At 36.5% G+C, this 26,230-nt stretch overlaps 1 protein-coding gene and 1 pseudogene across 2 annotated transcripts; both read left to right on the top strand.

Moving 5' to 3' along the window:
- The first annotated feature begins 510 nt into the window (after positions 1-510).
- On the top strand, positions 511-11,208 carry LOC145594305 (uncharacterized; annotated as a pseudogene).
- An 8,254-nt stretch (positions 11,209-19,462) lies between these two features.
- On the top strand, positions 19,463-26,147 carry LOC145595358 (uncharacterized). 2 transcript variants are annotated; one of them, XR_014102938.1, is made up of 13 exons: positions 19,463-19,675; positions 21,461-21,728; positions 22,161-22,290; positions 22,387-22,460; positions 22,548-22,594; positions 22,877-23,030; positions 23,113-23,154; positions 23,230-23,434; positions 23,525-23,586; positions 23,677-23,777; positions 25,094-25,177; positions 25,270-25,338; positions 25,666-25,737. XR_014102938.1 is itself a non-coding variant. In XM_081651756.1 (13 exons), exons 2-13 carry the CDS (start codon positions 21,485-21,487, stop codon positions 25,842-25,844), a joined length of 1,362 nt encoding a protein of 453 aa, XP_081507882.1. In that variant the 5' UTR covers positions 19,463-19,675; positions 21,461-21,484; the 3' UTR covers positions 25,845-26,147. The 2 variants fall into 2 exon arrangements, 1 of the variants encoding a protein (XP_081507882.1); XM_081651756.1 differs by having other exon boundaries at positions 25,123-25,177; positions 25,666-26,147.
- Positions 26,148-26,230: the final 83 nt, after the last annotated feature.

The raw sequence follows: 26,230 nt of genomic DNA on the forward strand, positions 1-26,230 counted from the left end.
TGTTCTACTCATTTAATATTTTTTGCTCATTTTAAAATCTTAAAATGAGAAAAATAACTAATTTTGGTTGCACCTACCTCCATGTAAACCCTGGTGTATATAAAAAAATGTTGTGTAAACAAGAGCGATATTTTTACCTACAATACATTCAATTTTCACGAAACCTTTACATTCATTTCACAACGTTGCACTAAATAGAGTCAACTACTTGTTTTTTTTTTTCCAATTTTTACTGAATAGTTTTGATTTTTCTGTTAATTTAAAGACAAGATCAATTTGATTTAATCCTTTTGATTGCTCTTCTTCATTACACATGCACATTTTCTTATTATTCATTATCATATATACCACGCTATATATATGTTGTTAACTTAGTAACTACTTAAAATTTTGTTAAATCCTTTTTTTTTTTCTTTTTTGTGCAGATAAAAATCCTAGTGCATGTACAGTAGTTTTGGTGAAGGGTGATTTATATAAAATTTGTACTCTTTTATGAAATAAGTGATCAGAATGGGTGGTTGTTACTCAAAACATACAAAACCCGTTAGAACGCGAAGAAAATTCCGTTATCATTGCACCAAACATCGTCAAAGAATTTCAAATTTTGTTGGTGAAGACAAAAATAAGCCAATAGATGATGGTACTAGCTTCATAACTGACATAACTGTTAGCCAATATCTCCATACGGATGTTGGGGAAGGTGAAACTAGTGATTTTCGAAGATCGGAGGTATTGAATTCATCATTCCTTCTCAGGCAAATGCAGTTGCATCATAATCAAAATAACCCTAATGGTAACATGATTTCCCTCCTCTTAACTATCTTATGTACAATTGTTTGTCTAAATTGAAACAATTATCATAAGTTATAGACATTAATGTAGATTATATCAATATTTAAAGATGGAATGCCGCCTAACCTTAACAAATAACATAGTATTATCATTCATTGGCAATAAATAATGATGAGAAAAAAAAAAAAAACATACTTAATTGAGATCATGCCCTAGTCTTTTTCTTCTTCTTTGACATATGGGCAAGTTGGGCAACTCTTCTTAAAACTAGGAAATCACATAATTAATCTACCTAAGTTAATCTTCTGAACATGAACAATCATGTGTGTGATAAATTTCTTCATTTACACTAATCTATATTAGAATGATATATCATACACACATAGAGATAAATGACTTTTTTATTTGGATGGATGATATACTACAAGAGGTGGGTGAATTGTAGTATGTTGCTAAGTACCTAATATTCACTGAATATAAATTTCTTGAGGTAAAAACTCAACCCTTTAGGGATTGTCTTAACCATTCTTTATAATAGGCCAAACAATCCTAGTTACAACCTATCTATTATAGTCGGACCTTTCTCACAAGTTCCTACAGTGAAATTAGCTTGCTTCGAGCCCAGTTCCTATCCAAAACTCAACGGTAACCTAATTGTTCCTCACTCAACTTGAATCCCACATTCAAGTCCCTAGTGGTACTCCCGTGGCACTACTCACTCATTCTAGAAGCCTACACTTTGCAAACTCTCAATTACAATAAATTGATAAAGATAATCCTCACAAACTCTCACACCCCAATATACAAGAATACACTCACACCTTAGCCTTTTTAATGCAAGATCTCAATGAATAACTCTCAATACATATACATAATAAAGAGCTAAAACCAATATGTTGGACACTCGAGACATGTCTGAAACTAGCTGGAATCGGAACTTTAAAACAAGAAAGAGAAACTAAAACTAAGCTAAATTAAAGTAGAGCTTTACAACAAAGAGTTTAGATCCTTAAAGGAACTTTACCTGAAACACTGTACTTTACGACACTTAACATTACAAGATAAAAACGCCTAGAAAGCCTAGACTAAAAGACTCCTAAGCATACACAAGTCATGTATGCATAGCTAGGATACTTAGTTCATAAAGTTAACTTATATAAACATCTATTTACATAATTATCTTTATGTTGTGTTCCTTAATAAGCCATCATCAAGCTTATCTATCATATCATAGCTCATCATTGTTTTTGTTTCTTGTATTGCTTATCATATATTTCTCATGTTCCATATAATATATGCTTTTTCATTGCTTGAGTTCCTTGTAACTTATCTTCGGCACTACTTGTTCTTCCTATGCACAACTTCACAAACATACTACCTCTGTTTCACATTATTTGCAACGATTTGACATAAAGTAGTGAGGAAAAATGTCTAATCGTTGCAAATAATATGTAACGGAGGTAGTATATATTATTATATTAGATAAATAATCATTATTAGTGTATAATAAACCATGTGTAGGTATCTCTAAGGAGGAAGCATGGTTTGATTCAGTTAGTGTAGTGGAGTCGGACTCGGAAGATGAATTCACTAGTGTTCATGGAGGTAATTACATCTCCTAAATTTTATTGTTATAGCTTACTTAAAAGTATAACATTTTCTAATGTTATCTTATTGAATTCAGATCAATCCGATTTTTTTTCCAGATAATTCTACAATTGTAGGTAATAATGATGCAAATGGAGGCCAAATTCCTCATTCCACATCATACTCCGCAGACTATGAAAATATGTTTGAAGATTATTGTGGAAGTTTTTTCAAGATGGATAATGAAGGTAATTCATACAAAATGCACATCAAACTTTTTATTTTTTATTAAGTACTATACCCATGCAATGTATATGATTTAAAATTTTAAAAAATCAATTTTTTTTCAATGAAATATTATATAATCTAGTTGATATTACAACAAATTGTACAACTTACATGAGAAAATACAAGTTTATCTTTGTGATAAAATAAAATAAAGGAAAATTTCACATTTGCTACCAGGGAAAGGACCCTAATTCACATTTGCTACCCCTTTAATTTTTTATTTTATATTACTACCACACAAACACACTAATTATTAAAATCACTACCACTTAACGGAATTCGTTAGGATTTCCGTTAAGTTTATTAAAAAAAATAAAATAAATTAAAAAAATAAATTAAAAAAAATAAAAAAAAATTAAAAACCACCCACCCAAAAAACCCTAGCCCTCCCCGTCAACCACCCTCCCCCCTCCCCCTACCGGCGGCCAGCGCCCAAGCTGCAGCCGACGCCGGCGATATTGGTCGGAATTGAAACCCTTCCCCTCCCCACCCCACCCAAAACTAACAACCCTAACCCTAAACCCCCTGCCCGAAACCACCCTAAACAAGTTTTAGGGTTTCGTTTAGGGTGGTTTTGGTGGCAGGGAATTCCGATTGTGGCTGATAAGGGAACGGGGGACGAGGAAGGGGAGGGGGGTCGATTCGGTGGAGGGAACGGGGTTGGGGGCTGATTCCGGGGGTGGTTTTGGTTTCGGTTTGGGGTGGTTGGTCGGGGCAGCGAGAACGGGAAAAGGGGAGGGGGTTCGCGTTGGCTGCGTAGGGGTGGGGGAAAGGGAGGGGGTGGGTACGCGCCGGCGCCAGCTGAAGTTCTGGGCGCCGGACGCCGGCAGGGGGGGAGGGCAGGGGGTGGCAGGGGAGGGGGAGGGTGGTTTATTTTTTTTTATTTTAATTATTTTTTTAATTTTTTTTAATAAACTTAACGGAAATCGTAACGGATCCGTTAAGTGGTAGTAGAAAGACCCTTCATTTCACTACAGTTGGAACCTCACAAACTCAAAAACGCATTCTTTCCAAAAGCCCCCGGATGAAGAAAAAATATCCCCTCCCTTTTACTAAAGGGGAGCAAATCACTCTTTCTTTATCACCGTCAGTATAGTAGCAATAGACTCGTAGTAAAGTTCCTCATCTCCTTGCAACACAAACTGACCGTTGAGTGAGTTGAGAATGCCTCATTGAAAGGAAGATCTCTGGGAGTCTGCTTGATCGAGAAAAGCAAGTAAAAAAGCAACCATCAAACCAGAGACCAAAGCCGGGCTCGACAAGTAGATTATCATAGGGCAAATCGACTCTCTAAAGCTTGTTAATCCACTGTTTGGTGATGAAAGATAGTGCGCGAAAAGGAATGATTGATAAAGCAGTAGCCGGCTCGGGGGTAGGGGAGCTCTTTTGATTATTCTATAATATTTGGGATTCTAGTGATTTTTAAAAAACTCTGATTTAGGTGGTAGTAAAATAAAATAAAAAATTAAAGGGGTAGCAAATGTGAATTAGGGTCCTTTCTCTGGTAGCAAATGTGAAATTTTCCTAAAATAAAATAAAAAAATCTAGTGCCTTTTCTTGTAGATAAATCAACAAGTTTTTATTACATGTGGGCCTACTGATGTTGATTTATTTACAGAAATGTCATGCTGAATGAAATTTTATACCGATTTATTTATAAAAATTCCACTAGATAAACGTTTTTTGTTTATCACATATAAAATGAGGCTTCCTCCAACTTACATACTCTAGGAGGGAAGAAAAATCATTTTTTAAGTTGTTCTTGGATAGTTAACACTCATAAAGAATTACTTCCTCCGTTTTCTTTTAGATGCAACACACCCTTTAGCATGATAATTAAGAAAGGTGGTGTTTACAATTTTACATGATATAATAAACTTTAAAATAGGATGAGTGGTTGTTAGGAGTGTAATTTAGTGGACCATGTGCTTTAAATAAGGGATATACTATAGTTTTTCCCTAAAGTAACTTTCCTTTAATAGTGTGTTGCAAGTATTGTGACATTTCCTTTTTAGGAAAGTGTTGCAAGTAAAAGAAAACGGAGGAAGTATATATTTTTCCAACATTTGAATTTGGAAGGACAAAAAATAGAAAAGAAAAATAAAACTATTTATGTCATAAACCATAATTTTGATGGTAATTTTTTTCATGAGAAAACGTCACGTGTAGGTATAGAGATGATGTAAATGGTTTTAGTTTAGCTACAATTAGTGATAGATTGTTACACATACATACATCTAATGCACAAGTAGAGAAACACATAGAGTAACAATTTTTATGTACTTTTTTGTGTTCAGGGAAAGCTAATCAATTTAGTGCTACTAGGAAGAAGCTATTAGATCAATCTAATGAAAACTTCACTTATCTAAAGGAGAAGTGTGATTCTTTAGAGAAGACTACTCAAGACAAATGGGCAATACTGAAGGCTGGTCTACCACAATTGCTTGCTTCATTGAGCTTCAATGACATGAGCTACATACAAAATTCCGGATGACCGTCTCATCGGAAAAAATCATCAATATTTAGTATTTCCTTCAAACGAAAATCTTCTGAAAATATAGAGAGTAGTAAGTATTTTAATATCCATGCATCCTTAAGTATTGTTACATGCTTAATTCTGCCTTTTTTTCACTTAAATTTAATTTTTTTATCGTGTTTAAATTTATGTCGCATATATATGAGATTAGGGTTGGTGATCAAGTGAGTTCGTCATGAGTTTAGAGCAAAGCCTATGGTTGCCCAAATCAATGGTGGCCATCAACTTTTTTATTAATATCTCTCTCTTCCATCTCATCCATGCCCAATCACCATGCCCATTTATGCCCATATATTCCCATTTCTTGCTACCTTTTATTACTCGACAAGCTTTAAATTCTCTAGCTTTACTCGAAGTCTAAATTTGATCTTATTGAGTCTGAGGCATATTCGACATGGAGTTGTACGTGTTGTGTCAACTTGAGTGCATCCTGTATCTATCTACTCCTTCCGTCCCCAAATGATAGTCCCTTATGGGCAAAAATCACGGAAATTAAGAAACTTAAATAAAAGTAGTAAAATTTCAATGAAAATATAAATTTACATTGGGTATGTAAAATAGTTAGATAAAGTAATAAAAGTACATTGAAAAACAAATTTTATATGGGAAAGTTAAATTTGCATAAATATTGTTTCAATTGGAGGGAATTTTGATAAAAAAAAATGATATTAATGCTACTTGAAAAAAGCAAATGGGACTATCAATTTGAGACTAAAAATACGGAGTAGGTCATAAGGGACTATCATTTGGGGACGGAGGGAGTAGATTATTACCACGTAATCATGTTGCAATATACGAGTACCTCTTAATATAAATCGAATCTTTAATATGTATTGAGTTATTATGCCTAGGTTTAATTCCATAACTTAAGATAGTCGATCAATATTATTGATACTATTTATATATGGAAATTATGATGAGTTCATTATTAATAATAATCACCAATTTGAAATTTATATATAGGTGCATTGAAGCACTATTTATATCGTCCAAGAGCAGGCCGTTTAATTCCATTTTTTGATAGACAAAAATCCATATCAGGACATTGGCTTGAAGTTACACCTTCGAAATTCAATTTGCGTGGCAAGACATACTTTAAGTATGTAACCTTTCTATCTCATTTTAGTTACTTCGTGTTACAATTTACATTGTCATTATTACAAATTACTGTAGTTTTTATTTTTGTTTTTTCTTACACTTACATTCATCTCTTCAACTACTAAAACGTTAGGGTATTACAATGACAATCAATCTGTAATTATCTTACATGTGTGATTATTTTTTGAAAACTTATTTTGTTGGAACTTATGTGAGCTTATAGCTAGCTAAAATTTCCCAATCTTATAAATATATTACATTAATAATTTATTTAAACTTATACTATCGTAACTAAACTTATCTGAATATGTTAGCCAAAGCATGTCATACAGAATAGGCAAACTTAAGATATAGTCGGTCAAAATTTACAATTCTTATTAATTCACGAATATTATAACTTTAGTGTCCTATTATGTAGAGACAAGAAGAAGTGTTCGGCGCCAGATATTTGCCCTTATGAGCCATTTGGGGTAGATTTGTTTATTTGTCAAAGAAAGATTAATCACATTGCTCAACATCTTGAACTTCCGTCTACCGGGATGGATGAGATGGTTCCTCCAATCCTCATTGTAAATATTCAGGTGAATTTATTACCTCTGTTTCACATTTCGATAATGCTTTACCATCCCTTCAAAAAAAAAAAAAAAAAAAAAAAAAAAAAAAAAAAATTGAACCACTTCATATTTGTCTAGAGTATGTAGAATTGTAAGCATTAATGTCTCTAAATTAAAGTAAAAACTATAGATTGTTGTTATTATTATGTAAATTCCTATCGAGATATATTAGATAACAATATTTTTCTCTTATGTATAAATCACAAAGCATAGTTTAAGTGGAGTTTATGAATAGTGTTAAATTTCAAAATTTGTTTAACTTCTTGAAATCTAATAAATAATTGTAGAGTTTTTTTTTCCAACTTTCATTCACAGCACTCCAAACTCCCATCCTTGCAATTCTAGCCCTTTTATTTTTAATTTTATTTTTAATTTTTTTTTTTGAAAAAAATAACCAATAACCACCATTTTAACTCATAACTACCCATATCACTTAAAAAAAAAAAAAAAAAAAACCCCAATAACCACCATTTAATTACTATCACTTTTACCATTTTTTTTTCTCTTAAATATATATACTACATATATCCCGTGCATGAGCACGGGTACACTCTAGTGAAGGTAATTTAATAGGGTATCCATATGCCTAGCTAGTTTCCATTTGAATATAACATCTAATTAATTTCGTTAAATGCTTAGTACTCGTGAAATAATTCTTTTGCACTTGTGTTTTTTTGTAATAGGTACCAACTTATCCAACAACCATGTTTGGCGGCGATAGTGATGGGGAAGGAATGAGCCTTGTTTTGTATTTCAAACTATCTGAAAGCTTTGAGAAGGATGTCTCCCCTCACTTCCAAGATTGTGTCAAGGTACATTTAATTTGGAGCAACTTAGAAGATCGATGACCCCCCAATCCCCATAATGCCATAAAACATACTCCGTATATATTAAAAAAGTTAAAGCGGTGCAACTCATTTAAAATAAAATAACCAAGAAAACGTAATACTTCTTTAAATAGAATACCTTTAAATTAATTAATAATGATTCATTAACAATTAAATTGGGATTCACATAACTTAAATTTCTCAAAATTATACAAATGATTGTTCAACACCATTTCATTAATATATAGTTCATCTACAATTTGTTTGATAATTGATACAGAGTATAAATAGTGGTAATGAGAACGAGTTAAAAAAAAATCAATGTTTTTCCCAAGTTAATGCTTGCTCATCTAAATTGTATAAAAATTTTTGCACGTATTAACGTTATTGTCCATTACCATGATTTGATGGGTGGTAATTGTAATTCATGAACACAAATAAAAGTTTGGTGGATTAAAAGTAAATGAGCATATTTAGTAGGTTTAATAGGATATGCATGTTGCTATTCTTCTTGCTTTACATGGATCAACAAATAAAACTATTGAATTGATAACTTATTAGCACTAATACTTGTATGTTGTAAAAGTCATTGAATCTCTAAACTTGTTCTATGACAGAGAATGGTTGATGATGAAATGGAGAAAGTAAAAGGGTTTTCTAAAGAAACTTTAGTTCCTTATAGAGAAAGGCTCAAGATCATAGCAGGCTTGGTCAATCCTGAAGATCTCAATTTGAGCTCTACTGAAAAAAAGCTTGTACAATCTTACAATGAAAAGCCTGTTCTTTCACGCCCCCAACACAATTTTTACAAGGTATGTAAAATGACCATTTTCTATGATAGATTTAAATTAGGGTAGGCCTCGACCTAGCTACAATTCTAGAGGTGTCAATTCGGATGATCGGATCGGGTCTGATATGGTCGGGTCGGGTCGGATAATTTTTTAAAGTTAAGTCATACTAAATTGTTATGTCTACGCGAGTTCAAATCTGAATCGGATATTTTTCGAATCGGTTTCGGATCGGGTCGGGTCGGGTATGCTTTTGAGACCTCTTGCTACAATTATATTTTTTTTTATTAACAAAACAAGAAAAAAAATATCTTGTTACTCCGCCATGAACTAACATTTGCCGAATTTTGTCTATCGCCTTTTCAATATACGCATGTTAGTTCATATGACAAAGTAATGCTAAAAGTTCGCAAGATAAAAGAAGAATTCATATGACCAAAAATTTTGTGTTTCTTTTTGTCGAAAGTTTTTAATGATTGTAGACCATTGTAACATAATAATTCTATCGATCCTGTTGGACTTAATGATTTTGATGATGACACAACCTTACTTACTTACATACTAATAAAGGCTTGATTGTTTAAGTGTGTGATCAGTGCAAAGACTAGGAGAATTAAGTGTCGAGCAAAGATACCATGAGGAACAGGAAGGCCAGAAACAAAGTTATCCAAAAAAAAGAGTTCCCTCACAGGAACTGTCGCTTCTGAAATGAAGACTTGAGAAGAGAAGGTTCCCTCAGGGAACAGAAGCTTCAGAGAAGAAGCATCGCCAGAGAAGAGAAGTTCCTTTCAAGGAACAGAAGCCTCGGAGTAGAAGCTTCATCAGAGAAACATGAAAACTAAATATTTTATATATTTTAAGATTTATGTAAGTATAAGAAAGTTAGTTACACTCGAAAAATCAGTGTGGAATTGGTCTTAGGATAAAATATTGTGCATGCTAGTTTTTAGGAAAACTGTTGCAATTTAAATTTTATCTTTTTCTTAAATTAAAAGGATTTTATTTTCTTTTCTTTTTCTGATTTTCGGAAAATGTTTTTGACAAAATAAAATCTTCACGTTTTCTCTAAACTTGCGGTCTACTCTCCCATGTTCTTCCTCTAGACATGGTCTTGCACATTGAGGAGTTCATGGTCCCTTAATTTTAGGGACATGATCTTCTTAGTGGGTATGAGTAGTGGCGTAGTGTCTTGCTGCACAATGAAGTTTTTCCAAACATGTTTATTGCTCTATAAATAGCTCGTAATTTCTGCTGGAAAAACTCACCCTTTGCTCACATAAGTTTTCATCTTTTAATCGAGTTAAGAGTCCAATTCCATACAAGTCTATTTGAGTGTTCTTAATGTTCTTACACTAGAGTTTAATTTCTTTCTTTTGAGTTGTAATTTGGGGAATGGGGAATTTTGAGTGAACTTCTGTATTGTGAGAAAGAGAAGTGAGAAAGAAAAGAGAAAGAGAAGAGAAAGAGCAGAGAGAAGTGAGAAAAGAGAAAGAGAAGAGAAGGAGTAACAAGTTGGGTGACTTGTTCCTCGGGGCTTCAAGTTTGTTGAGGAACTTGAAGTAAGAGTCTTTAGTTTGTAATAGGATTTACTTCCCTATTCTAGTGAAGATTCTTTTCCTAAAATCCCAAGTGGTCGTGGTTTTTCTCCTTGATTAGGGCCAAGGAGTTTTCCACGTAAAAATCTCTCGTGCACTTTTGTTCCTTCAGTTTATCTTTCTGTTCCTTTAGCTTACTTAGTTAGTTCCGCAAAAAGTTTGGCTAAACTCTCATACTATAATTCAACCCCCCCTTCTTGTAGTATTCATTGAAACAACAGATCCATTGTCTTTCAGGGTAAGAATTACTTTGAGATAGACTTGGATGTTCATCGCTTCAGTTACATATCAAGAAAAGGGCTTGAAGCTTTTCGAGATAGATTGAAAAATGGCATAATTGATCTTGGTTTGACCATTCAGGTACTATCATATAACGAGTATACCTTTTATTTAATCTTATCATATATGAAAAAAAAAACAACAACAACCCTTAACCTCTTAGCCGAGTCATTCTCCAAGTAGCTTAATTTAAAACAAATGATAACAAGGCTTAAAGATACAGTCCGTCTTGTGTGTGACCACTTATAAAAAAAACAAAGTAACTTCTATCAAACTGACTAAGGGCCTGTTCTCTTCAGATTATTTTCAATTGAGTTCAACTCCAATAAGTTCAGTTCAGTTCTTAATTTTCTTCTCTCATAAAATATTCAGTTCAGTTCAGCTCTAATAAGTTCAATTCAGTTCAGTTCAGCTTAGTTCAGTCAATCAGAACAGGCCCTAAGTAACTCCTATAAAACTGACTAAGTAACCCCTATAACACTGACCCATTAACCCCCTATAACACTAACGAAATAACCCTTATTACACTAACAAAGTAACCCTTATAATGAATGGTCACATATAAGAATTTGTGTTAAAGATATGCAAGTGCAAATTTACATCTATAACAAATTTTCATCAACAAATATATCTTTTGACCAGGTACAAAAACCAGAGGAGCTACCAGAGCAAATGCTTTGTTGTTTACGATTAAACAAGATTGACTTTGTTGATCATGGCCAAATACCTGTGCTTATGCCAGTGGAAGATAAAAAAAGTTCATCAAGACATCGAAGCTCTCTATCAACAATATCATATTTATGAAGAACATCAAATTCTACTAATACTCTATAATAATTTGTTCCAAATTTAAGTACATATATATTTTTTTTCCTTATTCTAGTAATCATCATATGTTTAATGATTTTTTAATGATTGGCCTGGCTGTAAATGTATAATTATTCTCTTAGGAAGATAACTGCCAAACAAAATCTAATTTTGCTTTTTTTTTTGTAAAGAGGTAAAAATGTAAAGAAAAGCAAGTTAAAGGTAGAAATTGTAAGATGGTGTCAAACTCCTTGTCTAGCATATTCTCATTCATCAAATATATAGATTACAACCTAGGAATATCAACAGGTACAATCCTAAGTATATGAGAAGATGCATTACACCAAAGGTCATCAAGTATTTACTTGGAGTATTTACTGTGAGAATACTAATCATATTCTCTAACACACCCCCGTAGTCGAAGCGGGAGGAGGAAGAACGCTAAGACTATGCTTGAACTCTATGAACAATTGCCTCGGAAGACCCTTAGTAAAGATATTGGCGTATTGATATGCGGATGGAACATGAAGGACCCGGATGTGACCCAAAGCCACCTTCTCACGAATAAAATGGATGTCCATTTCAACGTGCTTCGTTCGTTGATGATTAACCGGATTGCTTGATAAATAAACCGCAGAAACATTATCACAATACACTAAGGTCGCCTTCCGAATGGGGCAATGTAGCTCAAATAGCAAATTTCTCAGCCAACATGTTTCAGCGACCACGTTTGCCACACCGCGATACTCGGCCTCGGCACTAGAGCGAGACAAAGTAGCTTGCCTCTTTGCGGACCAAGAAATGAGATTATCCCCCAAGTAGACACAGTAGCCGGAAGTGGAGCGCCTAGAGTCGGGGCAGCCACCCCAATCGGCGTCCGTATAAGCAATTAGGCTAGACGGAGCGGAGGGATAAAGGTGAAGACCATGATCCATTGCCCCCTTGATGTATCTCAAGATGCGTTTGAGGGCATTAAAATGAGGCACTCGAGGGTCATGCATGAAGAGGCAACATTGTTGGACTGCATAAGCAATGTCGGGCCGAGAGAAAGTTAAATATTGCAAGGCACCAGCTAGACTACGGTATAGCGAAGGGTCCGAAACAGGGGCCCCTGCCGTGGCACTGAGCTTCGGTTGTGTGTCCACGGGGGTGGCAACAGCTTTGCAAGCCGACATATTTGCTCGGAGTAGGATGTCTTCGGCATATTTTTGTTGAGAAAGAAACATGCCATGAGAAGTACGGCTAACCTTGATACCCAAAAAATAACTAAGCTTCCCAAGATCAGTCATGTGAAATTCGGATTTGAGCAATGTGATGATGGAGGATTTTAATTTTTCGGAGGAGGCCGTAATAACAATATCATCCACATAAAGTAATAGGTAAGCCGTGTCTTTCCCTTGATGAAAAATGAACAGTGAAGTATCACTTGTGCTACAAGTGAAGCCAATATGCACAAGGTAGGAAGCAAACCGTTGGTACCAAGCACGTGGTGCTTGTTTCAACCCATATAAAGATCTCCGGAGCCTACACACATAAGTGGGATTAGTTCGATCCACAAAACCCGGCGGTTGATGCATGTACACCGTTTCTTTCAAGTGACCGTGAAGAAATGCATTTTTAACATCCAATTGATGTATAGGCCAATTCTTCCCCATAGCAATACTAAGGATGGTGCGAATGGTGGCCGGTTTCACAACCGGACTAAAAGTTTCGTCACAATCAACTCCAACCTCTTGAGACTTCCCATTGACCACAAGCCGAGCCTTATGTCTCTCAAGATCCCCATTTTCCCTAAATTTATGCTTATATAACCACATGCACCGAATGACGTTTCCTCCATCCGGTTTTGGAACAAGATCCCATGTATGTTGGTTGGAAAGAGCATTGAATTCCTCGACCATAGCCGCATTCCAATTCGGATCAAGCAATGCAAGTTTCGGACTCTTAGGGAGTGGAGAAATGGCTTGAACATTCAAATTGAACGGCACTTTTGGTTTAAAGATCCCGTGTTTAGCACGGGTCTGCATTTGAGGAGAAAGGGGAGGTGGAAATGGGTTAGGTGGAGTAATTGGGCTGGAGGGAGAGGAGGGAGTTGGGCTCAACTGATGGGTAGCACGCTGTTGGGCCGTGGCTGATTGAATAGGCCCACGCCCAACAGGCGGGCTATTCTGCCCATCAGGTGATGGTGGGTTATGAGGGAGGACGGTTTGGAGGGGATTTGGGGTTGGGTCGGTTTGAGTAGTGGGCCTAGGTGGAACGTGGGTAGGAGTTTGAGGTGGGCTATGATTATGGAATTGATGAGTGATTGTTGGAGGAAAATCAGAATCAAGAAAATCATAGTCAGACTCCCTAAAAGCTTGGATATTGGAAAAAGGGAAAATGTGTTCGACGAAAGTGACATGACGAGAAAGAATCGTCTTGTTAGTCGAAAGATCATAAAAAAGATACCCTCTATGGGTACTCGGATAACCCAAAAAAATGCACGGAGTTGATCTAGGTGCCAATTTATTTGGAACGGTGGAGGAGAGGTTAGGGTAGCACAAACAACCGAAAATTCGAAGACGGTCATATTTGGGAATACGACGAAAAAGAATTTCGGTGGGACACTTATTTTTCAAGGTAGTAGTAGGAAGAATGTTAAGTGTATGTGTGACAACCGATAGAGCATATACCCAAAAAGATGGTGGAAGTGATGCATGAAAAAGAAGGGTGCGAACCATATTATTGATGGTACGGATCATTCGCTCGGCCTTCCCATTTTGAGAAGAAGTGTTTGGGCAAGAAGAACGGAATCGAAGGCCATTTTTCAAACAAAATTGTTCAAAAGGGGAATTATGAAATTCACGCCCATTGTCACTTTGAAAAGTTTTAATGTTCTTTTCAAACTGAGTGAGAACTGATAGGCGTGTCGCGTACCTAACAAAAATAACATAACAAGACCACTACTATGTAGACGGGCAAGTAAGGGTCGGATCCCAAGAGACTATAGTTCAACTAATTAATTAGACTCAAGTAACTACTAAGCAAGTAACCAAATCAAACGAATGAGAATCAATAACTAAAGAACTAATTAAAGCGATTAAACTAAATAATATGATAAATCAATGCTAAAAACATCCAAGATCAAGCATTACCACGAATACAATTAATGCAATAGTCGTTCTACCCCTAACATATAATTCAATTGATTAATGAGGAAAAGTAATCCATGAATAATACCAATGGTCTCTCCCGAGTTATCAATGGCTTCTCTAATCACAATCAAGCCTACTTCCGTGGAATCATGTAAATTAAAGACCTTGAGCACATTACTCTAACTTCCTAATCATCCATTCAACTACTCCCGTGATGAACTTCAAACCCTTAATTGATTTATTCAAATCCGTCAAAACCCAACTCCCGTTGTGATTAAAACAATGGATTAATAACAATACTAATTATCCCTAATCTAATATTGGCATGAGCACAATCAATTAAGCAATTCAATTGCAATTATCATTAGAGAATTTAAAGAATTAAATCATGCATCAATCATATTCGGGTTCCGCTAGATCTTGGAATAAAGAAACTACTCACACATATTAACGAAAGCAAAAACAATATTCAATGAAGAAAACATGATTAATAAGCAATGAAAAGTAAAAGATGGAATAAGAATGAATACCAATTGCTTGAATCAAGAAAAGTACCAATCGTTGATGAATAAAGATCAAAACTTGAAAATCAAATGTAATCTAGAACTAGAGAGAATATTAGGGTTCTAAAAGTGTTTAAAAGCTGCTAAGATAATAACTAAGTGTTTTTAGTCGGGGTTTACAAAGGGTATTTATATCCCTTAATTAAGAAATCCCGAAAAATGATGAAAACGCGCCTCGCGAAGCTTTGCCCGGGCAGCCAGGGCAAAGCCGCCCGGTCGGGCGCGAGAAACATCGCCCAAATGCTTCTTCACGTAGCCTTTCTTGTGAAGTTTCTTGTTTGCCCGCGCTGCCAGGGCAATGTTGCCCGGTCCCGGCGGACAAAAGCTACACTCTTCATACTTCCTCTTTTGTGACTTCTCTTCTTTCCTTCTTCGCCCTGGCTGCCAGGGCAATGTTGCCCTCCAGGGCGGACACGGGAAAAATCTCTAACATCTTCATAAGCTCTCATGGCTATCCAAAACAAGTCCAAATCATCCGGAAATCTTCATATACCTACAAAATCAACTAAATAGACCAAACCACACTAGAGAAGAGGATATTAGCGAGAAATAGCTCCGTAGAGCTTAGAAATCACACAGAAATAGCTATAAATCGAGGGTAAAATGTGGTATAGAATGTGCACATCAAGAACATAGGCCCTAAAATGAAGAAAAATGTCATACACTTGGGATTTAAACTTTAAAGGATAAACCCAAACAAAATGTGAGAAATCATCAAGTAGTACTAAAAAATACTTGTGGCCCAATTTGCTAGTGACAGGGGAAGTCCATAAATCTGCATGGATTATATCAAAAGGAGAGAAAGTAACCGATACAGAGGATTTAAAAGGAAGTCTAACATGCTTTCCTAATGGACAAGAATAGAAAAAATGGGAGGATGATCCCTTATTACATTGAAATAATTTTCTATTCCTCAAAGCATTGAAAACTGGTTCGCTAGGATGACCGAGACGACTGTGCCAGGTGGAAGGAGATATTGCGGCTAAAGAGAGTTGTTGGTGGACTGAAGAAGCGGAAGACGAAGTGAATGGATAGAGGTCCCCCACACTACTGCACCTCGCTAGAGGCTTCCCCGTATTGAGATCCTTCACAGAAAAACCAAAAGGGTCAAACTCAACAGAAACTGAATTGTCACTGGTGAACTTCCTAACAGAAATTAAATTTTTAATAATATTAGGAGTAAAAAGGACAGTGTTGAGGGTAAATGGAGGATGGGGGGGTGGTGTGGTGGTAGTGCCACAGCCTTGAATTGGAATGCGTTTACCATCTCCAACCAAAATAAACTGAGGAAAACGCAAAGGAAATAATTTAGAGAGATTACCGGAGTTGTGAGTAAGATGGGATGAGGCACCGGTATCCATATACCAACCATTATCGGGTTGTTGCAAACTCATGGAGCTATAGGCCTGACCCAAATCAGTTGGAGACAAAAGAGGCCCATATGGAGCTTGTTGAGGGGTGGGAGCAAAATAAGCTTGTTGTTGGGTTGGACGTGCACCAAGTATGCCTTGCTGAGGAACCCGAAATTGCTGTTGGGCCGGCCTAGTTGGATAGGGGCATGGTGGGGAAGCCCACTGCCCATAATTAGGCTGCTACCATTGGGGTTGGGCTCCCCAAAATGGCGCGGACTGGGCCTGGGCCTGTTGAGGGAATTGTTGTGATTGTTGTTGCTGCGGCTTTCCCCCACGACCACGGCCCTTCCCATTGCGGAAGTTGTTGCGGTCGCGGCCCCTGCTGCCACCACGCCCACCGTCGCGCTGCTGCTGGTCGGAGGGTTGCTGGGGTGCCAGCGTAGTGGTGGTGGTGTTAGAGAGGGCTTGTTGAGCAACCAAAGCATGTTGACCGTGCTCTTCTTGCTTGGCTTTTCTAGTTTCCTCCAATAGAAAACGAGAACGGGCTTGATTGAAACTATGAAGAGGGTCGGATTGCTGAATCATGGCGGCAACCGTGTCATACTCACCCTTAGGGAGTCCAGAGATGATTTGTAGAACCATCTTTTGCTCAGAAACCGGGTTGTCAACATTGCTCAATTGATCCGCGAGTAACTTAATTTGCCGACAATATTCAGTCATGTTGGCAAAATTCTCAAGGCGAGTGCTATTAAACTGCTCCTCAAGGTACACGGCACGAGTGTGCTTGTTATCATGAAAGAGGTCGGCAAGGCGTCCCTACAATTCGATAGCCGTAGCCCCAGGTTTCATGATTGTGTGAACCAAGTCCTTTGAAATGGTGCCATATATCCATTGCTTGACGATAGCGTCGAGGCGCTTCCATGTTGCATCATCAATGTCAGAAGGGCGGGAGACTTCATTGTCAATGTGATCGAGGACGTTGAATGCACATGCTTGAATTTGGAACAATTCAACCCAAGTAGCATATTGTCCCTCTTCTTAATCGAGAGTGATGCTCATCAAATTCTTGATGTTGGATACGGCATAAGCAGGATGGAAAGTTGCGGGGGAGGGAGGAGGAGGTTGTTCATCATCACCGGCCATTGGTGGAGAAGGGTTGGTTGGCAGAGGGAGGAAGGAGGTCGGCTAGGCACACTGACCAGGATCGGCTAAGAAAAAAAAACTTAGGTGGTTGTGATACCATGTAAGATGGTGTCAAACTCCTTATCTAGCATATTCTCATTCATCAAATATATAGATTACAACCTAGGAATATCAACAGGTACAATCCTAAGTATATGAGAAGATGCATTACACCAAAGGTCATCAAGTATTTACTTGGAGTATTTACTGTGAGAATACTAATCATATTCTATAACAGAAATACATATGTGAGCTATTTGATGATATTTAAATGTATATAAAATTGTTAAGGCTTATCAATGTGTGGCTCATTTGCATTTTTTAGCATATGCTTAAACATGCAATTTAAATTAATACAAATTGGTAAAGGAAATAAAATAAGAGTTGTTGATGTTGTTGCTAGCTAATCTGCACGTCAAGCTGATTCTCTATGAGTAATGTACACTTTATTTAAAGTCAGAGCCTTTGATAAACATGTCTAGGCCACACCCGTCACGAGTGCCAACTGTATACAACCAACGAAGTTCCACCAACCATATGGAATGAGGAAAGTAGCCCCTTAGCCTTGTAAAGTAGAAACAAATTTCTCTTTTCTTCAATGGGGATACCGGATACACATCCCACTACTCTTCTTTATCTTTACACTCTTTCAATGTGGGACAACACTTTCACTCACATGTAAAAACTTAGGTTTTCTCATGGGCTCAACAGCCTTGCTATGTAGAGTTGAAATCGTCCACCTTATTCGAATTCAAATACGAAGTAATAAAAAATATAATCCAATTAGGCGGTGGAGAAACGCCAAATGTCTAATAAAGGGATAAAAATATCTTATGACATTTGTTGGGGATTCATCCCAAGTCCCACATGGAAGAAATAAGGAAGAAAAGACTTCCTTATAAGTGAGTGCACACTCCTAATAGTATGAGGCCTTTTGGGTTGTGCCCAAAAACAAATCTATGCGGGCTTGGCCGCCCAAAGCGGACAATATCATACTAGTGGGTGTGTGAACGTTTGCGGTGGCCCTAACAATTGGTATTAGAGCCGACGGATCGGCTGGGACAATACGGGCGTTATGTGTGGGACAATTCCCTCATGTGTCCTCGAAGTTTGGTGATCTGGTGAGCCTATGTATCGAAAGTCCTCTTGTGTGTGTTCAGCTGTGTAGTCCGGAGTTTGGCCTGAGATTGGTGGTGGTTGCCCTGTAATTTGCGTGTGGGCATGTTGTCCAATGGGCATAGTCCGATGTGTGGTGGTTCGTGGCCGGTAGACCCTGTAACTCGTGGGGATCGAGTGGGTATGTGGTCGAGAGCGAACCGTGGTAGCTGATTGTGTAATCAAGCGGCAGGTCCCGTGGTAGTAACGGCGGTACTGAGATGGGCTAGTAGCAGATTGGGGCTATCGTTCGAGGGGAGGCCATGAGTTTGTGGTCCTTGGTCTGAGGGGAGGTTTGTTGGGGCATTCATCCCAAGTCCCACATGGAAGAAATAAGGAAGAAAAGACTTCCTTATAAGTGAGTGCACACTCCTAATAGTATGAGGCATTTTGGGTTGTGCCCAAAAACAAATTTGTGCGGGCTTGGCCGGCCCAAAGCGGACAATATCATACTAGTGGGTGTGTGAACGTGTGCGGTGGCCCTAACAACATTGTGGTCTTTCTCTGTGTTTGTTTTAAGGAGACTCTTCGCAGTTTTTATCAAGAAATTAGGAATTTGACCGTTGGTTTTGTGCTTAACTGTGATGAGGCAACTAAGGGATGCTCGGGGCAAGCAGGTTGGAGGGGTCATTAAGATCAAAAAAATGGACACAGCAGGGCTTCCACACATTGTGGAGCAAGCTTTAAGTCTCTAACCACTCGAGATATCCCTCACTCTCTAGTTTACTTCTTTCTTTGTATTGGTTTTGCTCTTTCTTGGTCATTCCTCATTTAAAATAAATAAATAAATAAATAAATAAATAAAATAAATAAATAAAAAGAATAAGAATCAAATTTCATTAAATACTTGCCTTTTCAACCTCAAACCTCCCTAGGAAAGTCACTAAACCCCTTCTCTCAAAAACCCCTCACCGCCAAAACTTTGCCGGAGACGGTGCCGTCGTCTGTTTATGCCTTAATCCCCAATTCAATTTTTACTTCACAGCTTCGCAAGCGCAATTATATTTTCATACTCAAATTCGTATATTTTTTTGTTCGTTTGATAAAATTTTTCACATAATCATTCCCTACTCTTCAGGTAATTGAACCCCAACTCGTTTTATTCATCAATTTTCCAATTTTTAACCTCGAATTGTTTTTCCTAATCAATTATTGGTGTAATTTTTAGTTTCTGTTTTTTGTTTCTGTATTTTTTATATTTGCCACCTTTTTTTTTAATTATCATTTTGACATTATTCATGCTTTAATATGATACTGGGTTGCTAGCTACTGAATTTAGAAATTTTGCATTTGGGAAATAAATATTCAATTTGTATGCTGGAATTTAGCTATTGGTTGGTATATGATGAATTCTAAATTTCTAATGTTCATTTCTTGTGTTTTGGAAGTCAATGGCATTCCAATTTCTCGAATTTTGATATTGCCTTCTTATTGCTAGCATTAGAAGGTTCCTATTATGTTATTAATGTTGTAGATATGTTTTCTATACAAGTTACAGATTTTAATTTTACAATTGGTACAAATGTTGATTCGAATCGACTATATTATGTTTTAAGAAAATTGAAGCATGCAAATTTTAGGACAAATTCTCACCTTTACATATGAATTACTAATAGAGAAACTATTAAACTTTAATTATGAGTCACTATAATCGAGAAAGAATAAGTCTCACCATAACATTTGTATTACAATTACGGAACTACTAAACATTAATTTACGAGTTATTATCAACAAGGAGAAATAGTGAAGACTTTATTGTAATTAGGCGAACAGAAAAAATTTAAAACTTAGAGATAGGGAACAGGATAGTCTTGGAATTGAAACTTCCAATTTTTATTATCAATGGCATTCTCTTACTCAAGCTTGTAATAGTGTCAAATAATTAGTCATCAAGCTTGTCACATTGAATAGGCGGTATATGAAAAGTACTAGGAATTTTTTTTTGATTTTGATGAGCTTGAGCAGGCAGCTATAGAACTAAAGAAGTGAGCCCAATTGGCGATCTAAGGTTATGCGTATAAAGGGAGTTGTCAGAAGATTGAATTGTAATTTGAAATTCCCACCAAGGCTTTGTTCTCTTCAACTTATATTGTTGAATTTGACTGTTTTGCTAACTCTAAATCTGACTGACTTAATCTTAATTTTACCAAATGTACATTATTTTTTACTGAATAAAACATATATTGATGTAGTTAACCAATTTTTGTTGTGCTGTAATCTGTTATGTTTAGTTTAGGATGCTTTATAAAATTATGGTATCTTGGTTTTGCTTTGAAGGTATTGAATTTGATCCAAATCAAAATCCAAATTTTTGCATCACCCAAACGATTCAAACAAGGAATTATAAGCCAGTTTAAGAATTATAAATCAAATAACAGCTCAAAAAAGATTTTCTGTTTTACGTTCTCATCTATGCTTATGACATATTTTATTTCTTTACTAGGTCAGAATCAAGTTTCTTAGGTTCGCTTCTGTAAAATCTTTGCCCTCGTTAAGACGGGGTTATCCTACCGTTGTTTTGGTTGCTACATGATTTCTCATTGAAGTTAGTTGAGGGGGGCTGTAAATTAGTCTTTCGGTTTTTCTTTTTCCCTCTTACAATTTCTTTCTTAAGAAAGTTTGGAGCCACTTATTAGTTGATCGGTCAGTCTTTGGTAGGATTCATTTTATGATTTGCTTAGGAAGTTAGGAACTAAATTGAGTTGATTTTTTAATATTGATTTTCATCTTGTTTCTCAAATATGTTGTCCATAGGGAACTTTAATATATATCGTGAACTGACTTGTGATGTTAGATCTTATGCTATGTAAGTATTCAATTTGATCTTATGTTCACTACTCCATTCCTATAATTCTTGAATCAGGATTCGTCAGTGGTAAAAAGAAGAATGTATCATTATCGTGTAGCAGCTCTACACAAACTCCTAAGAAATGCCATGGGGATCAGCTGCGCCAGCATAACTTCCTCCACTAGAACTCCCGCTGTAAATGGCCTCCTCAGTCGGCATCTTCTTCAGCCGTTGTCATATTCACCTTCCCGATTTTATTGCGCCAATCACGTCCCAAATATCAACCCGGTTGCCCTGCAAATGATTGATTATGCTCTTGGCCTTGCTCGCTCTCAGAAAACTGGTCTCTCTATTCCCTCTGTCCAATTGGGAAATAGGTTTATTTTTTTTTTATTTTTTATTCAGGATCTATATTTTTGCGTTGGTGCTTCTCCTTATTTTGTTTAATTGTGGACACTATCTAATTTTTTGGGAATTGTTACTTTCCAGAATTTATTAGGTCTACAATGAACATATTGTGAAATTTGAAGTTTTTGCTATCTTCCTCAAAAATAAGGGTGATTTAATGATGCCTTTAGGAATACAATTATTGCTGAGTTACTTTCTGGATTTTAATTTTTGCTGATTCTGTTAAAATTTTAAATATTGGTCTATTTATTTTGGGTGAAAATGCAACATGTTATTCTTCCAGAGTATCTGCCCATTTAGTTTATGTTTATTGCTTCTCCAGTTGTTTTCTAAGTGTAAAATGTTTTCTGTTATTGCCATTTGGCAGATGAATCGTACAGGGAAGCTTTGCTGGTACTGGAGCAGGGTCTATCATCTCAATCACAAGGACCAGATGCTACTATAGAGAATTCCAAGGGGGTGATTTTACTTGCTATTTCTAGTCTATTGTCTGAAAGGTTTGCCAGACAACACTGTAAAATTGTGATCTTTCTTATATTAGCTGCTCAGATGATGGTTGAAGCTAATAAATTGGTTCATTTCATTTGGTTTAGGGGGAATATTGATGAAGCTATGCAAACCTTGTTGATGATCCAGGATTTAAGTAGTTCTTATGTTGGTGTAAGAGGTTAGATTGAAACAATACAATTGTGCTACTACATGGATGAATAAGTCTCTTCCTCAGTTTAATTTTACTAATTCTTTGCTGCTGTAGTTGCTGCAATGGAAGCACTTGTTGGGCTCAATTTAGAAATCGGTTTGGTAAGAACCTCAAGGCATAAATATATGCACATTTATAAATATCAATTGTTTGAAGCTTTTTTATTTTTATTTTTTATACAAGTAACTTTGTAGTCTATTATGGATTCTTAGTCTATGCTTATGGTGGCTTTGGTATACCTTAAGTGTATTCTTATACATAAATACGTCAAATAGTAAATTTAATTTTAGGTACCGCCCAATGTGTGTCTTTTTGTTCTTTTCCAGTGGATGACTATTTATATGAACAACGTAATTTCATCTGGGTTTTTTTTCCTTAAATAGGATGATACCTCATCAGTGCTCGCAGATAAATGTTTGAAACTATTGGAGCATGAAAGCTTGGAGACTGGTGATGAGCGTGGCTACAAAGTTTTTAGTGCACGTTCGAAAGCCATTAAAGGCTTGGTTGAGGTAGTTCATGGAAATATGGAATTAGGTAAAGAGATGATTATTGATTTATTTGTTTGCAAAACATTTTTTTACTGGTCTTTCTATAATAACAAGGTTTTTGGTTGTAGCCAAGGGCTTCTTTGAAGGTTGTCAAGATGAGGGCTGCATTGGTGAGACTTCATTCTTTCGGGCTTATTATGAATTTTGACTTTTACATGCCTTAATGAGCCTGTCATGCTTGGTAGGCAATGCATCTCTGTCATATGGTGAATTCTTGCATGCTAAGCGGGACTTCAATGCTGCAAAGGAGTTGTATCAGAAGGCAATTGCTGAATCATCTGAGAAGAAGAATTTCAATTATCCATATGACTTGGGGGCATGCAATATGTCACCAGAAGAAGTTCTGTTGGCAGCCACATGCGCTTTGGGACAGCTTGAGTCTCATTTAGGGTAAGTAGAGATTGTAAATGATATTTCTGTGGCTTTTTCTTCTCAATTTGTTCAAATGAATTGATCATTGTTATTATTGTGCTTTATCAGGAATTTTGGGGAGGCAGAATTGATTATGACGAGGGCATTGAAGAAAGCAGAAGATTTTTTTGGTAGCTTTTTTTTTTTTCTCCTGAAAAAAAGCCGGTTAATTTTAGCTGCTTGTAAAGCTAATAAGTATTTTCCTTCTTGATCTGTTGCAGGCACACACCATCCTAAAGTGGGAGCTGTCTTATCTTGCATAGCACTCCTGTATCGACAGAAAGCAATTGCCGAACGCTCAAGTTCTCTCTTGATACAAGAGGTGAGATTGTTGCATCTATGACTTTATAATAACCATTCATAATGTCTCGTTCTGGCTTTTCTTTTTACTTACTGTTGCTTCTGTATTTGGTACTACTTTGAGCATTTGACTGTATAGACACACGATATTTAGAAAACAATGAAAATACCTAATGTATGACATCAGTATAAGTAACATTTTGTTAGGAGATGGATCCTATTACCATTTTGTCCTTGGTTTTGAAGTTCTATGGGTAGTAATGAAACTGAACTAAGAGAAACTACTTTTGTCAATCAAAAGCCAGTATTTTGGACACTGGAGTATGTAAAAGATTAACCTTAGGAGGGTCTATTTGGGAAGTCTAGTATTATTAGATTAGTAGTTTTTAGCCTTAGTATAAATAGGGAGAGGGAAGAAAGAAGAAGGCAGGCAGTATTTTGGAGTGGACCTTAGGAGAGTTGTGACATCAAGTCACTATTGGGAGAGTTGTGACCTCAAGTCACTATAGAACTTGTTAGGCTAAACCTATCGATTGTGTAAACAGTTGTTTGAGTAATTAAAGCCTCGATCTTTCTTAAATTTCTGCTTATTTATTTAAATATGCAAATCAGATTGCTAATCTATTACAGAATAAAATGATGTATTCTTATGGACTATTACATTGTAAAATCACATACCAATTCTATTTTAATTGATTTGATTTATTATAGTGATAAAGGCAGAGGCCTGTCAAAACTTACTAACATAATCCAAATCACCCGATCAACCTGAGCTATACCTGAATTCTATGTTACTCGGACTCCGGTACCCATGTCCGACACGGGTACGTGTCCAAGTGTCCGACTCGGCTATTTTGTGAAAAAATTCTATGATTTTCAACTAAAATGAAGTGTCCATGTGTCATACCCATGTCCGAGGGTCGAGGGTCCGACATGGGTACTTGAGGTAAAATGAAGACTCCGAGTAACATAGCCTGAATTTACATAACCTTATATTTACCAGACTCAAAAATTGTGTGACTAATATGACTGTTGACTAACTTATCTTATACTAAGTTATGGCAAAAGATCTGAATATGGCCAGAAGGCCCAGAACTAAATAAACTCAAACGGACCTGAAACTATTATGAATGGACTTGTTGCCTGAATATGGCCTGTACTAAACCCCATACAAACGACTTGTGGGCCATCTCTATGGTTGCTATACATTGGTTCATGCGAAAACTTAATTTTGTCAGAGTTTGTTGTTTGACCTTTGATCAATTGAATTTTGTCGATTATCATTTGGATTTCTACTATTTTCATTTTTTCTCATGGAATGTGATCTGCTTTGCTCAGTTGTCTGTTCTACCTTTGCTGCTCCACAGGGACTCTACAGGAAGGCTATAGATATGCTAAAAGCTCCTCCATTAGAGACAGATGGTATGATATCATCGCGCTTAAACATTTCTCTATTTTACGTAATGGTTTGTAAAGTGGATGTCGCAATATTAAATTCTTCTTCATTGTGCTAGATGCGAAGGCAAATGTGGAGCATGTTCGAGAAAACGTGGATAAAAGGGATGTAGTTGCCCTTGCCAGAGGTATGCTTGGTCCAGTATAATTTATGGGAATCATCATCTCTTGGATTTTTCTTAGTATCTTATTGTCTGAAATGTGTTCAGTGACTTCAGTCTTATGGTTTTGCACATTTTGAATGAACATTGAAATCTGTTTCCTATTTGGGTCATTGGGTGAAGCCCTGTTTCTCTTGTTCCGTGGTGGACTTCATTAACATTCCTTATAAACTACTTCGTAGTTATTTACCTACAATTAAGAACTTTATAAATATTAGAAATCTTTAGCTTCTACCTGTTTCTTGCATTTCCTTTATCCATGATCGCTTTAAATAATCTTCACTTCTTATGCAGGGGGGTATGGTGAAGTACTTTGCGTCCAGCAAAACAGAAATGCTGAAGGAGAAAGAATGCAGAAATGGGCAGAGGCTTGGTGGAGAAATCGTCGGCTATCACTTGCTGAAGCACTCGACATATCCGAGTCTTCCTCCAAAGTCCTGGTACTTGATACTCGGATATGCAGAGTACTTTAGATGCTGTAACTTCCTTCTGTATCACAGGATCTGTGAGTCTCTAGATGCTGTACAAAATAAATCAAGCAACTAATTTTGTCTTGCTGCCTGATTTGTACCATTCTACATTTCTGCTGTCATTGGGGTAAATGAGAACTTGTGTTTGTTTTATGGCCTATATGCGCAAGTACATGGCAATTTTGGATTTAGTGGGTCAAACAGTAGGGAACCGTAGTTGCTGATCTGTTCCAAGCCATGTCTAGTCTGAAATAATTGTATGAAATTAATGTGTATCATTAAGAATAATTTCATGTACATTTTAAAGTGCTGTGGTATATCATAATAGTAGTGTACTGTGAAGTTGCTCTTCTTCTGATAGTAATGGAGGCATATATGTTGTCAAGATG

The sequence above is a fragment of the Chenopodium album genome, chromosome 19 (genome assembly GCF_948465745.1).
Source record: "Chenopodium album chromosome 19, dcCheAlbu1.1, whole genome shotgun sequence".
Lineage (NCBI taxonomy): Eukaryota > Viridiplantae > Streptophyta > Magnoliopsida > Caryophyllales > Amaranthaceae > Chenopodium > Chenopodium album.